General features: G+C 36.6%; 1 protein-coding gene across 2 annotated transcripts in view; it reads left to right on the top strand.

Annotated features, from left to right (window-relative positions):
- Positions 1–14323, top strand: part of PARPBP (PARP1 binding protein) — a 53440-nt gene that overhangs the window by 14910 nt on the left and 24207 nt on the right. For both annotated transcript variants that reach the window (XM_074901257.1, XM_074901256.1), the window contains exon 5: positions 706–860. In XM_074901257.1, coding sequence (XP_074757358.1) covers positions 706–860 — 155 coding nt within the window. The remainder of the gene's footprint in view (positions 1–705; positions 861–14323) is intronic.

Genomic DNA, 14323 nt, shown 5'->3' with positions numbered 1-14323 from the left:
CTTTACTTTCATCTTTCTGGAGAACTGCTAAGCATTTTATTCTGACTGTTGCCTTAAAATTTGAAGGGTTGTCCTCTAAGGCCTACTGCTTTCAGGACAATTCTTGTTTTCAGTGTCTTTACAACATATAAAAATATGTGGAAACTTTCTGAATTGGGTACCTGTGATGATAGAGGCCTTAACTGTCATAATTTTTCAGAAGCTTTGAGTATACATTGGTTTTATTTCACCTCTGAAAATAAATATACTACTTAAGTCAACTTTCACATGCTTATGTTAAAATTGTTCTTGGGTCACAGACATCCCTCAATATGAGTAGTTTTTGTGAGGTCAGCACAAGCATTTAAACAAAAGCAACAACAAAAAAAATCTGTAGCCTGTGTTAATAAGGATTTTCCTAAGCTGTCAAAAGGCCAATGTGAATATTAAATTAGCTGGGTCATTTTCACTTTGGCTTGTGTTTGTTTTTTTTTTTTTTTTTTTTTTTCATAGTGCTGCACTATTTAAGTATTGATCTTGCAAATATTTATGCTGAGATGTACAAAGCTTGCCATTAAGACGTATTCTATTGATTTCAGATAAATTATTTCTGCTATCAACCAGCTGTTATACACTGTTTGCAAATCTATAGGAGAGGCTCACTTCAACATGTGTACATTTCGCAGATACCTACAGTTTCATATTTCTGACTGTTTCTCCTAATAGATGGCAACATCTTTTATCCGAACTGTAGAACTTGGAGGAAGAGGCTGTGCATCTTCATTACTTGATCCTTTAAGAATCCATGTAAAGGGGCTTTCAAACTTTGTTAATTTTATTGACAAGCTGCAAGAAATTGTTGGTGAAATCTTAAATCCAAGGTAATAAAATTTCTGTTACATTTTTGTCTTGTTGAGCATCTGAGGGATTTTTTTGTGCATCGAGGAGGGGGAACAAAAGAAAATCTAATAATTTACTTATTCAGAATAAATTTTTACACCAAAGATTTTTGAGGTTATTCTTTGTATTAAATTTCTATCAAATCAATGTATGCATGGCTATTTAGTTAATTCCCTAGTTGTAAATGAACTTCCAAAGATTCAGTCTTGCAGGTCTGGTAAGCCTATAAACTGGTATGTGCTTTACTTCTTATAATTACTTCTTCTTTGTCATTTCATTGTATATACCCTTATATAAAGGAGTCTTTATTGCTGCTGCCAAATTGTGCCATTGGTTATTTAGCCTTTCCCTTCTCTTCTTTTTAACTACACAAGCAAAGCATAAGAATTATTTCTTAGGAAGGTGCTGGTGAAGTCACTGATTTTGGATGTTTTTTAAGACCTGAAGTTAGATTTTGGGCAGGCTTACAAATGTGAGATTAATTGGAGAGAAGTGTAAGTATAACACAGGAATTTGAATTGGTAAATGCTGGCATTATTACAGAGAGAAGAGCAATTTTCTAAAGCATTATAGACATTAGTAATTTTTTTTATTTATAATCAGATATTTTTCTGTAGAAAACTTTAGCAAATCAGCTGTAATAGTTCTGTCCTTTTTTTAGTTTGAATTGAGTCTAATCCACACAACCGAAAACAAAATGTTGTAAGCAGACCATAATAAGCATTATTTAAATTACTGTTCATATTGCATTGAAGCTGGAAGTGGCAAGTATTTCTGTTGTTTTGCGGGTTTTGTTTTACTTTTTAATTCTGCTTCTTTGTTCTTTCATTTCAACATCCTGGATGCCAGAGACATGCTGTCTGTGCTGGTGATTAAAGAAAACTTTTGACTCAACATCTAATATATGATTTTTTTCTTTATTTAAATCATATCTGGCACTGTACATTGATAAAAAGGATAAATGGAAAAACATTTATGTGCATGACCTTACTTTTTATGGTGGAAAGACCACTTTTTCAGGTATATACAGCAAAGTGTAAGATAAAACACTACATCTTGTTAATAACCTTTCTGTTCAAGGCATGTGAGAAAAATCAGAGTGGGATAGCTGCTGAGAATTATCAGTTTCTAATTGGGAGAATTCTCTAGAGTTTGGAAATTCTTTTCAGCATTCAGCTATTTATTCTGTTGCTTTCTCTGCTGTACCTGCTGTGCCATTTATTTTTGGATATAAATCTCATTAACATCAGATTGTGATGTGTTCATTAGGCTTCATGTATGCACGTGGTTGTCGTTGGTTGTATCACTGACCAGGAATGGAAGTTAGCTGTGGTGTTTTTAGTATCTTTTGTATCCTGTATGGGCATTATAACCACACAATGCAAAATACTATTGTTTTTATATATGTGTCTATATAGTAGCTCAGTGCTTATAGAAACATACCAATAAGCTGGCTGTCTTTGAAAGAATCTTCATTAGTATGCTGGAGTTCTCAAATGTTATAGGACTAGTATACAGCTTAGAAATTGTGTCACAACATCGGTGAACAAAAAGTTATTTTTATGAAGTGTTTGGTAAGCCTTATGAGTGAGGACTGTCTGTGTGCCCTGCCTGTGATGTGACATGAATTCCAGAAGATGCAGTTTTACACAAGAAATTTATCTAGTTCTGTTACTGCTGCAATCTAAAGAGCAGAGGAAAAAAGTAACAATGCAGCAAAATTTAAGTTGCTTAGTCTTTAGAAGACTGCTGAGGAATCTAAGAGCAAACTGGACAACCTATCTGCAGTATTGCTCTTTCTCTGATGTAGAGATTAGCCAAGCTGCACAAAACAGGTCTCAGTATTTGCTATGCCACAAGAAAAATGTGGTATTTTTGATTGTTTACTTAATGATTAGAAGTCTGTTATTTCAGTTTCATCTTGTTACAGTGGAGATTTTATGGAACTTGAACTTGCATAAAATACAAAGTAATCAAATAAATGCTGGGTCATTGTGGAACACAGGTTGAAAAGAGGCTTTCTTCATCTGTTTGAGTCAAGTTCCTTTGCTCTGGAAACCTAGAAACCAAATTGAAGATGCTGGACAGTGTGGGAGATGTGCTTAAGAATATTTTGAACATAGTAGGAGATATGGTGCAACCAAATATCTGCTAACCTATGGAGAATAACAAAAATGCATTTCTCATCCCCAAGTAATTTGGCTAAGAAAGTAAACAGTAGATGAGATGAGGGAAGGAAAAGCTGTTGAAGAGAGTGGAAATTTAATGAAACTATGATTATTTACTTCAAATATGGTACAAAGTGTAAGCAGACCTGATAGCAGGAGAAATGGAAGGATATAATGAACTTTATTAGTTTCAAGGTGTATTCACTAAGCAGAACAAACATTCTTACAGATCTCTGGAATTCTGAAATCGTTCAACTTTGCCTCTCCTCATTGTTCAGATGTCTAAGATTGGAAGAAATCACTAATCTTTCAAGAATCAGCAACATAAATATTCCTTAAAATTTGGGGATGCTGTAAAACTTGTAACCCTAAAACTATTTACAGATGCTGTACATATAAGACTTGGACAATGTTTATGCAGTGAAATAACATGGATGTTCTACTTATTATATCCATTTCTTGACCAGAAACATCAATGTTTTATTTCTCGGTGAAGTGGGTGATTATTATACACCCAAGGATCTGGAAACTCTTTCCTGTTGGTATAAATGAAAAAGTTGAATACTCCTCCATCATTCTGGAAATCCTTCTCTTTCAGACCAGATGATAATGTTTCTTGCATCAGGAAAGAACATATTCTATTTCTGAAATGGCTTTTTTCAAGTTCCTAAAAGTTGTATGTGACTTAAAACACACATGGAAAGGCATTCGTCTTATTGGTTAATGCACTTGTTGGTTCATATAAATATGTGTGCGTGTATATATACATGCATAAATATATTTTAAAAGTCCCCACTGATTTTATAGAGTAGCGAAATTGGTAGATGGCCAGTGAATTTTCATCATGAATTGGGCCCTGACTTCGCTGTAAGCACTCACCACTAGGTGACACTATTGCACAGCTCACTTCAGTAGCTGTTTAAATTTAAAGTTAGCTGTATTGTTTCATTCAACGCATTTGAACGAGTGTGATGCTTTGGAGTGGGTCTTCATTTCAGGTCCGTGAGCAGTCTTCTGCAGTCAGTTGTAGAAGTTATACAGCTTGTCTTGATCCTGCACATGGATTAGCGCACTGAACTTTCCCTTGATGGAGAAAATGCTGATTCTTATGTGTTGCGTTTGTGAGGCTGTGATTGCATCTGGAGATGCAGTAGTATTTTGGGAGAGAAAACATATAAGACTTTACTTGGTCTTGTGCTGAATGTCTGAGTCAATTGGATAGCGTTCACACAGCACTGGACTTTGGCATTCTAAAGTTACTGGAAACCTGAGCAGGAAAAGGCAAAACATTGTCTGTAGGACTCCTTAAACTTAGGATCACCAAATAATTCAGGTAGGAAGGAACATCAGGCAGTTTTTGGTCCAACATCCTGCTCAACGCAAGGTCATTTGTAGCGTCAGCTTAGGTTAATCAGGGCTTTATCTAGTCAAGCTTTCAGCAGTCTCCATCCTTGGAGGTTTTCAGTCTCTTTCTTGGCAATCTGTTCCACTGCTTGAGTGTCGTCATGGTGAAAAGGTTTTTTTCCTTATATTGAGTTGGGACCTTTCTTGTTTTACTTTATGCCTGCTGTCTATTTTTCTTCCACTAGCTGCCAACATGAGGAACCTGACTCCCACGCTCTTGATTACCTTCTTGTAGGTATTGGAAAGCTGTTAGTAGATATCCCTGAAGCCTTCTCCAGACTGAACAGGCTGTTCCCTTAGCTGTCTCTCACAGGACATGTCTCCCTGATCGTCTTGGCAGCCCTCTGCTGAACTTGCTCCAGCTTATCAGTGTCTTGCCTGGACTGGGGGGCCCAAAACTGGATGCACTATTCTAAATTTGGTCCAACAAGTGCTGATTAGAGAGGGATAATTACATTCCTCAGACTACTGGCTACGCTACTGTTGATACAGCCAAAGATACTGCTGGCCTTCTTTGCTGCCAAGGCACACTCCTGGCTCATGGTTAGCTTGCTGAACATGTACCAAGACTCCCAGGTTCTTTTACATAGTGCTGCTCCCCAGCCTGTATCATTGCGAGGGGTTATCCCTTTCCAAGGCTTTGCGTGTCCTGTTGAATTTCATATGGTTCCTGTCAGCCCATTCCTCCCATCTGATTAGGTATCTCTGCCCTCAAGCATATTGACCGTTCCATCCAATTTGGTGTCATTTGCAAACTTGATGAGCATGTAATTTTATCACCAAGTCACTGCCAAAGATATTGAAAATAAAAAAAAACAGGTTTTAGGATAGGCCCCATTTGTTACTGGCTTCCAGACAGAGTACAGCATGTTTACTACCTTCTGAGTCTGATCATCCATCCAGTTTTCAACTGTAGTTGCCCATCCAGACTGTAACATTCAAACTTGTATGTTGAGAGTATTTTCTCACAGTGTTGTAAATCTTGCTACAGTCAAGGTAAATGGCATCCACTCTTCTCCCCTGGTCTGCAAAGCCAGTCATATTATTATAGGAAGCAGATTGGTCAGGCATAATTTACACTTGATAAATCCATGCTTACAGTTACCAGCCACCACTTAATCCTTCACATGACCAGAAATATTTTCTCAGAGGAGTTTTTACATTGTTTTCTCAGAGGAATTTTTACATTATTTTCTCAGGGAACAAAGTGAGGCTGGTGAACCCGTGGTTCCCCAAACTGTCCTTTTGGTCTTTTTTGCAAACATTTTCTTTTCTCAGGGACATTTGTCAGGGACCTCCTGTGATCATCAGGGCTTTTCAAGTGTGGTATAGCATTGACCTTACAAGGACATAAGCCAGTTCTATTGGATGCAGCCCATTTGATTCTGTGGATTTGTATGGGCTCAGTTCTGGCAAGTAAATCTTGACTTGATTCTTAGACACTGCTGGCAGTTCTCCTCTGAAAACTTTCACTAATCAGAGGCATGGGAGACCATGTTAGTGAAGACTGAGACAAAGGTGTCATTGAGTATCTCAGTTTTATCTGTGTCCAATGTTGCAAAATCTCCTGCCTTTCAGCAAAGGTCCCTAATTCTCTTTGTTCAGCCTTTTAGTACAAAAGCAGCAGGTGAAGCTACTTTAACAGTCCTTGCAAGTCTGAACTTCACCTGAGCTTTGGCTTTCCAGACAACATCTCAAAATGCCTGGGCAGTGCTTCTATATTATTTATTTGTAACCTCTCCCTTCTTCACTATCCTGTGTAAAACCTCTTTGCATTGAAGCCCACTCGTCAGTTCACTGTTTAGCCAAGCTGGTCTACTGATATTTCTACATGTTTGTGATGGACTGTTCTTGTGCTTGTAATATGCTGTCATTAATAACATGTCAGCTTTCCTGAGCTCCTTTGTCTTTTAGAACTTTCTCACTTGGGATTCCATGTACCAGTTCACTGAATAAGCTGAAATCTGCTCTCCTAAAGTCACAGTCTGTACTCTGCTACTTGCTTTCCTCACTTCCTTAGGATCTTGATCTGCACTACTTCATGATTGCTATAGCCAAGGCTGCCATTGATTTTTTAAATTTTTTTTTTTCCACAACCCTGGCCAGTTCTTCCTTGTTAGTAAGTAGCAGATCCAGCTGTGTGTAACCCTGTGTGTTGCCCATCCAGTGTCACTGACACCCTCTAGAAATCTTGGCTGCTTGCATCCCACTGTGATGCTCTTCCAACAGATGTTGGGTTGGTCGTGGTAAAGTGCCCTGTAAGAACCAGGGTCTGTGATACAGAGCCTGTTGAGAGTTGCTTTAAGAATACTTTGCCTGTTTCCTCTTGTGTGTTGGGCTGTCTATAGCAAACTCTGACCCTGATTCACCAGCTCTCAACGAACCTCCTGTCTGTCCAATATAAGAGCTCCTCCACACCTCTGAGCTGCTCTTGCATATAGAGGGAACTCCCCCACCTTGTCTTTCCTGAACAGCTTGCTGTATTTATCCTTTGCAGCACTCCAGCCATCAGGCTGTCCCACCATGTCTTGACTATTCCAATAAAGTCATAGTTCTGTAACCATTAGGAGCTTATATTCCTTCTAAACTGTTTTGTTGTGTTTTACTGGATAAATGTCTTTACACTATTATAGAGTATTTACAATGTGCTGTTTCTTAGTAAAATACAGAGGGCTTAGATCCTCTAAGCTTGGTTTCTCAGCTCAGCATCATTGACATGAGGAATATTTTGGTGTTTAAATATTTACAGTGAAAGTTACTGATCATATAGAATGACCCAAATTAAGACTATGTTACCATTCTACAATGTTAACAGATTGTGCTTGTGACTTAATTAAAAATGCTTGCATTTAGAAGAGAAAGAAAAAGATCAGAAAGTCTTATGTAAAAAAAAATAATTTTTATAAGAAAAAAATCAGGTTTAAACCAGACTCTTAAAAAATTTTCTCTGAAAATTATTGCCACTTCAAAGACTGTACTTTAACATAATTTTGAAGGAAATTATCTTCTCTACCTACACATTTAACTTTATAATGGAAATACTGATACACTTTAATCTGTTTGTCTTCATCTAAACTTAATGTTTATAAAGTTTCAAAATATATTTAGGAGTAAATAATTTTTCATATAAACTTAATTGTGGTTTAAATTGGATTTGCAAGAAAAGGGAAAACTTTGGTTGAAAAAGTGATCTTTTCAGGGTAAGTCTGACTTAAAACATCACAGTTGAAGTGTGGTATCAAGTGCTCCAATTGTAGAATACTGCATTTAATTATCTTTTAGTTAATTAAGTGATTTTTGTAATTTGCTGTCCCTTTCCTTAACTTCCTAATTTAGGCTGGTACTGGAGAATGCACTGACCATATTGAAATTCAATTCTAGTCCCTTAATAAAGAAGACATAGAAGCTGTGGTTCTACAGCAATTTTATATCAGTGCTGGACTGAAAATATTACTTCTATGCCATCATACAGGTATCAAACTACTAGTTTGTTTCCATGGTCTCCCATTAATCCAGATTTGAGAAGCAGCTGTTTTGCTGATTAGGGATACCAATTAAACTCAGACACTAGACTGAAAAGAGCAGGCATATTTTACTAGAAATTTACTAAATAATATAACAGAATAAACCAGAAAACATACAGTAAGAAAAGACAGAATAGTGTGCTCAAACAAATAGGAAAATACAGGGTAATGCATCAAATCATCACTACCCGAGAGAGAGAATAGTGGTTAAGAAAGATCCATCACCACTTGCATATGTTACCATCACCCAGCCCCGCAGTGGCTGGGCAGCCCCGGTCACAGCGAGGGTTTGCAGAGCCTGTCCCTGCAAGTGGGAAATCCTACGTGGTGCGTCCACCCATAGCTGAGGCTGCCAAAGTTGCTGTGAGCGGGTCCAGCCTTATATACCCCAAAATCAGCAAGCCAGAACAGCTGGCACCTTTGTTTTAAGCGGAAATATCTGGTTTCCATCTCACATTAGGTTCCCCCAGAGCCTGGCCAGGGCTCAAGGGAGAAGGTAAGGGAGTTTCCCTGCTTATCTGATTGGATTAGGTGCAAGTTCTCACATCAGGCCACAGTGCCAGACGACGGTCTCCATGACCCTGTTATTTTATCCGCACACAAAGAAAGATAAATATACATTCCAGATAGCTACATCCATACATATTTCACTAATGATTACATACTGAGTTAGCAGCTTCGGCTCAGGGCCTGTTGTTCAGGCTCCAACACTTCCACCTTTTACATCAGAATAGGTGGTTTGTTATAACTTTGTATAATCCCTGTTAGCACAATGGTTATCAGTTATAAAATATACAGGATTCATCTATAGGTCAACTCTGACGTGGGCTGTCCAAGCCTTAGCACTTCAGCAGCCTGGCAGCTCCTTGCTCATAATTCCAATCCCGATATCTTTCAGTAAATTGCAGGAAAGTGATTATGTCTAGAGGGAACTATTAAGTTGGTTATGTTATGGTGGAACTGTAGCATGGAAAGCGCTTGGCTTCAAGTGCATGAAGAATCTTACTCTGAGAAGAATACTTGTTTAGTTTTACAGTAGCTTTGTCACTGGACTTGAGGAGTATTGCTTGGTATGGAGAATATCCAAAATTAATCTTGGTGAGAGCAGACACTGACAAAACACCAACTTTGATTTTGCAGTAAGTTCTTGGGAAGGCACCAGATCTTTCAGATGGTGGCACTTTCTGAGGAAGAGTCACTGTGGTTTCTTCTACCAAGCTAGAAGAGAGAAATTTTGGGCACTACTGCCAAAGAGGCAGCAGCAACATGGAAAAATACTTAGCAACAGTATTCTTTTTTGCTGTGATTTTGTTGCGGATCTATTATAATAAACTGCAAAACGCTGAAGGTCACAAGGTAGGGTCTTCACCTAATATTTAGTTCTGTATGGTTAAAAAAATTAGAGTAATAATGCATGTGTCCATTTTTTGAGGTGGAATTTTTGAGTGCTGTGAGTGTTTTGATATAGTTACTTTTTTCCTTTACATATATATTTAAAATCTAGATAAGTTCACTGATGCATTTTTTCTGTTGAAATATTGAAATTTAAATTAACATAAGCCACTAAGTTTTTAAAATTTATGCACATAACACAATTAGAAAAAAACATCATTTTTGCTTTAAAGGCACAATTACTGCTCTGTTAAGAGTATTTGTATTTTGTACTGTTTCTTAGATAAATTTTGTCCCAGTCTTCTATTCAGGTAGATGAAGCTCTAGTTGACATCCTGCTTCTTTGTGTTTGAGAATAGAAGTAGATTGCTAATCTCTTCATATAGTTCTAAATTCAAAAACTGGATAACTGTTCAGTTCTTATCAAGTTCTAAAAGTTTCCTAAATCCATAAAATAGAAAAAGGCTGTGATCTCCTCCCACCCCATGATTCCTAGGTGTTTCTAGTCTGTTTTAAGACATTTGTTCCCACTATGTAAATTAGCTATGTATTTGTCATCTATTTTTTACCCCTGTTGGAGAAGTTGAAATGGATGACTGAAACCGTTGAACTTAGCATAATAGAGTTTTGGTATATTCTTTTCTGTCCTTGGAATAGGCTTCAGGATTCTGTTCTGCTTTTTATCAGATTTTGAATATTGTCCATATCCTCAACTCTTTTTTTTTTTTTTTCCTGTCTTCTGTATGATACTTTAGTCTTTTCCACAAAAGATGTATTTTCAGAAAATAAATAAAAGGGCTTCTGTATCATATTAACTTTGCACACTAAGTCCCAAGTTCTGTAAGAAGAGCTCTTGCTGATGTCATGTAGATTTTAGGTAAGCAGAGGAGCTTGTTTATGTGATAATCTCAGTAGGAACAAAATAGACAAGGCATGCAATTAGTTTCTTGTAAATTAACTACCTCAACATAGGTAAAAATGGCTTGATAAGGAAAAAGAAGTAGGAATAGATAGGACTGGGACAAACATGCACGAGATCGGAGTTAACTGCCTCAACATAAGTAAAAATGGCTTGATAAGGAAAAAGAAGTAGGAATAGATAGGACTGGGACAAACATGCACGAGATCAGAGAATATTTTTAATAGAAGCTATCAGTAACAGAAGATACGATTTATACAATGCCTAGTTAACTGGTAGTGTTTTACATTGTACTATTTTTTTAAACTCCCTTTGCGTTGATGCAAGTAAGGCATTTTTAGCATGTGATTCATTTTATCTTCATGTAGACATCTTTTTTGATCTGGATACAAGACAGGTAAGATAAATCCTACCTGAACTGTCTAGTCCTCTTTTAGTGTTGTTTCATGCTGAAGATGGTAACCTGTTCCTTCTGTTAGTTGATCTAAAATGTTTGGGAACTTGTTCATTTAAAAAAACAAAAAAAAAAAAGTTAACTGAACATTGTCTGTAAAACTAAACACTTAGAGGCTGTCAGTGAAGTCTTAGTTCAGTTGCCTGAGATACATGCATTAACTAGTCTTTAATTGTGCCATCACATGCTTTCCCATCACCCACCCACCTGGCAGTCCTGGCTTTTGTGGATAGGAAATAAGAGTGTAAATTGAGACTGTGCAATGAAAGGTGATAGTGTTTGTTGGACTCTTTCCAGCTGCTGAAGCAAATGAAAAATATCTGTCAAAGACCATCAGAGAAGGGAAACAGTTTTTAGTTTTAGGTCTCTTCTGCTACAGTCTTACTATGGTACTGGGCTGACATGCTGATGGTCATATTTGGACTTCACTGAGTCCACTCAGTGGAATATCACCACTGTGCCATTGGATCCAGGCTTTTGTGTCTGAACATTCCCTGCTGGACAGTGGAAGGTGTTTTTTTCTAAAACGTTGGTTTTTTAGCATTTATAATTACTCTGATAGATTTGCTTTTGTTATTTCTATCACAGGTAAAGATGGCAGTGGGTTTTCTAATTGAGGCTTCTTTCAGTTCATACCTTTTGAAGAAAGAAATATTGTTGCATGTGACTGAACAGAAGATCATATTATTAACATTTTTTTAAAATTTCTATTTTACGACATCTGTCATAGTGGTAACTGACAGATGTTTACTGGTAATTGGATTTGATAAGAGTCCTTCTTCAGTACAACTTAAAAGACCATGGATGCAAGACTGAAGCACTTCATCCTAGAACATTTCACGTCTGCAGCCTATGATCTGAATGAAACTTGTTAGCAGGCACCCTGACTGGAAAGGGACAAGGTCTCTCTTAGACAAATGTCATTGCTTTGTTTAATGTATCAAGTTCATTCTTGAATTCAGTTAAGTTTCTTTCTCCTCTTTCAGAATTAAGAACTAAAATTCTTAACTGTTGCTGCTGTAAAAATTATCTGAAGACAGATAACTTTGTCCATGTAATTCCGTATTCAAAACAAACCTTTGCTGGCCTTCTAGCTGTTCAGAACTGAAACTGGATAACAGTTTTCAACCTTATTCTGTTCAAATAAATATTTTTTTTCCTAGTACAATGCCAGATATTTTAATGCTCATTTAAGTTCAACTGATTTTCTACCTAATATAAACCTATAAAAAAGTAATATCAGAACAATGTGCCATAGGGTCTCCTTTTTGTAAAAAACAAAACAAAAAATCAAAACCAAAACCCCCACAAATAAACAAACCCCAAAATCCCAAGTTGCATTTTTACCACATTTTCCTTTTATCTTCATGCTTTTAGTTAATCTTTTCAAATCTCACTAACATTGAAGTTCTACTAATGGGTCTGAAGTTGCTCAGGTAATTTATTTGTTCGCTTCAAATAGAACTATTATATATATTGTTGAATGAATTTATAGCTTCATCTTCAAGATGGTTATTTCTTAAATTGTTTTTTGATCCAGTGAATTGTCTTTTCTGGGAAAAGGATGATACTCTTTACCACAGAAGGGACTCTGTAAACATTGGACAGAACCCTAGTCGTCTCTATTATGCTCTAGATGGCATATTTAAAGAGATTAAAGAATGCCTTTCCTACTGAGACTGGCTTGACTGTACTTTTTGAAACTGCTAGACATGGTTAGTAAGAGCTTTCTGTAAGTAAGCTTCGAAATATTCATAGAATAGCACAAATGGTGTGGATTCAATATTTGATAGATATATTCAAGACTAATATAACAAACCTCACAACATAACTTATTTTGTTCTATCATATCCTGGTGTAAAATCACATAAGCTAGGGAACAGTGTTTCAGTACTAATCCACACACATTAGATCAGCATTTTATGTCTTGGCCCGTTTATATAAATTCTAGTTGAAGTATGAATAAACTTTTCCTTTTCTCTGCTCCAGTTAGTACTGTGTATATCTTATGGGGAACTGGAACTATTTCCTGGAAAAGAAGGAGGAATATGGGGAGAAAAAGAGATTAAATGAACTTTACTTGTAATAGTGAATATCCTTAACTGGCATTGGGTAGTAGAGGCAAAACATAAACATAGAAAATGTTTTTGTAACAGTTTTTTTTCCCTCAGTAACAAGCTACAAGGTATTCAAGTCACATACAGAGCATAGCATTTAAATTAAGGGCATGATTATCTTAATTAACTGATGCCCAATGCTATATGTATAATAATACTTTTTTCCCAGCATACATACATGTATATGTATGTAAAATGTGTGGCAATTATAATGATGTAGATAAGTTCAAGATATCTGTAGACAGAAAAGACTGAACCTGGCTTTCAAAGACAACTTCAGTCGATCCCTTCACCTGATTGTTTGTCTTGGAGTTCTAGGTTCAGCGCAGTATTTATGGAACCAGATACTACTCATTTAATACAATGCTTTTTTCATTTCAGGGTATTATTTTGGAAAGTGTCAGTTTAGGGCTGAGAGGAATAAAGTAGTTTGGCAACAAGCATCAGGAGACTTGGCTACAGTTCCTGTATGCATCTCTGAGACAACTTTTCTTCTGCAGTGCTCTCTTCTTACTTCTTGACAACTTTCACTGTCTTTTTTTTTTTTTTTTTTTCCCCTTGAACTTTTCATTCTCTTGTGGTTAGACTGAGTTGTGGTTTTTGGAGCAGAGGTACACCAGCATCTTATTCTAAAAAATCTGTCCTTTCTAAGATGTGGATGGTTGTTGACCTGTGTGCAGAGAGACTTCATATGGTGATTTTTCTTTTGGCTAAGTGCATACGTTGTGCTTAAATTTCTGCAAAGCACGTGTTTTTCGGTTTAATTAAGCCTGCAATTCTAATGTGAATTAAATGATCTTTAATCTATAAAAGTTAAAGCTGAGAATTGTGTGGAAATTTTTGGCTTTGACCTGAAAAAAAAAAAAAAGTTTCAAGTTAGCTTCAGGTTTTCTAAGTTATTTATGGGAGTCTTGTTCTTGTAAGCCAAAACAGCAAGGTCTCTGGCCCAATTCCCTTCATGTATTTTAACAGGAAACAATGTTAACAAGCTAGTTTTCCTCTGATTCAATTTCTATTCTTACCTAGATCTGCCCACTTGTTTTATATTTTATATGAATGTAGACACGCGGAGTTTCAGTTGGTGGAGGTTCTCACAACTAGAATTCTAAAATTAATCTTCAGAATTTAATAGTAATAAAATATACCTCCCTTTCAATTTGCAAGGTATCCTTTAGGATAAATAGGCAGTAGCATGGAGGAAGCTGAAAAATTAGTTATCAACTCACTCTTGGCTATGCCACCTGGAGTAATAAAGCCATTGCCATTACGTTGGATTTTTTGCAGAGTTGTGATTTGCAGCATCATAGATGTAGCTAAAAATTCTACCATAAGTGTAAATAGCAGCTCAAGAGTTCAGGGTGTGTGAATAAATATGGAGTCATTTTGTACAGTCCATGGTATAGTTAAGTCAAAACTATTGGTGTCAGAGCTAGATAGATTTATAGGTTACACGCAACATGATGCAT

The sequence above is a fragment of the Athene noctua genome, chromosome 3, assembly GCF_965140245.1.
Source record: "Athene noctua chromosome 3, bAthNoc1.hap1.1, whole genome shotgun sequence".
Lineage (NCBI taxonomy): Eukaryota > Metazoa > Chordata > Aves > Strigiformes > Strigidae > Athene > Athene noctua.
This window is presented reverse-complemented; position numbering and strand designations above follow the sequence as displayed.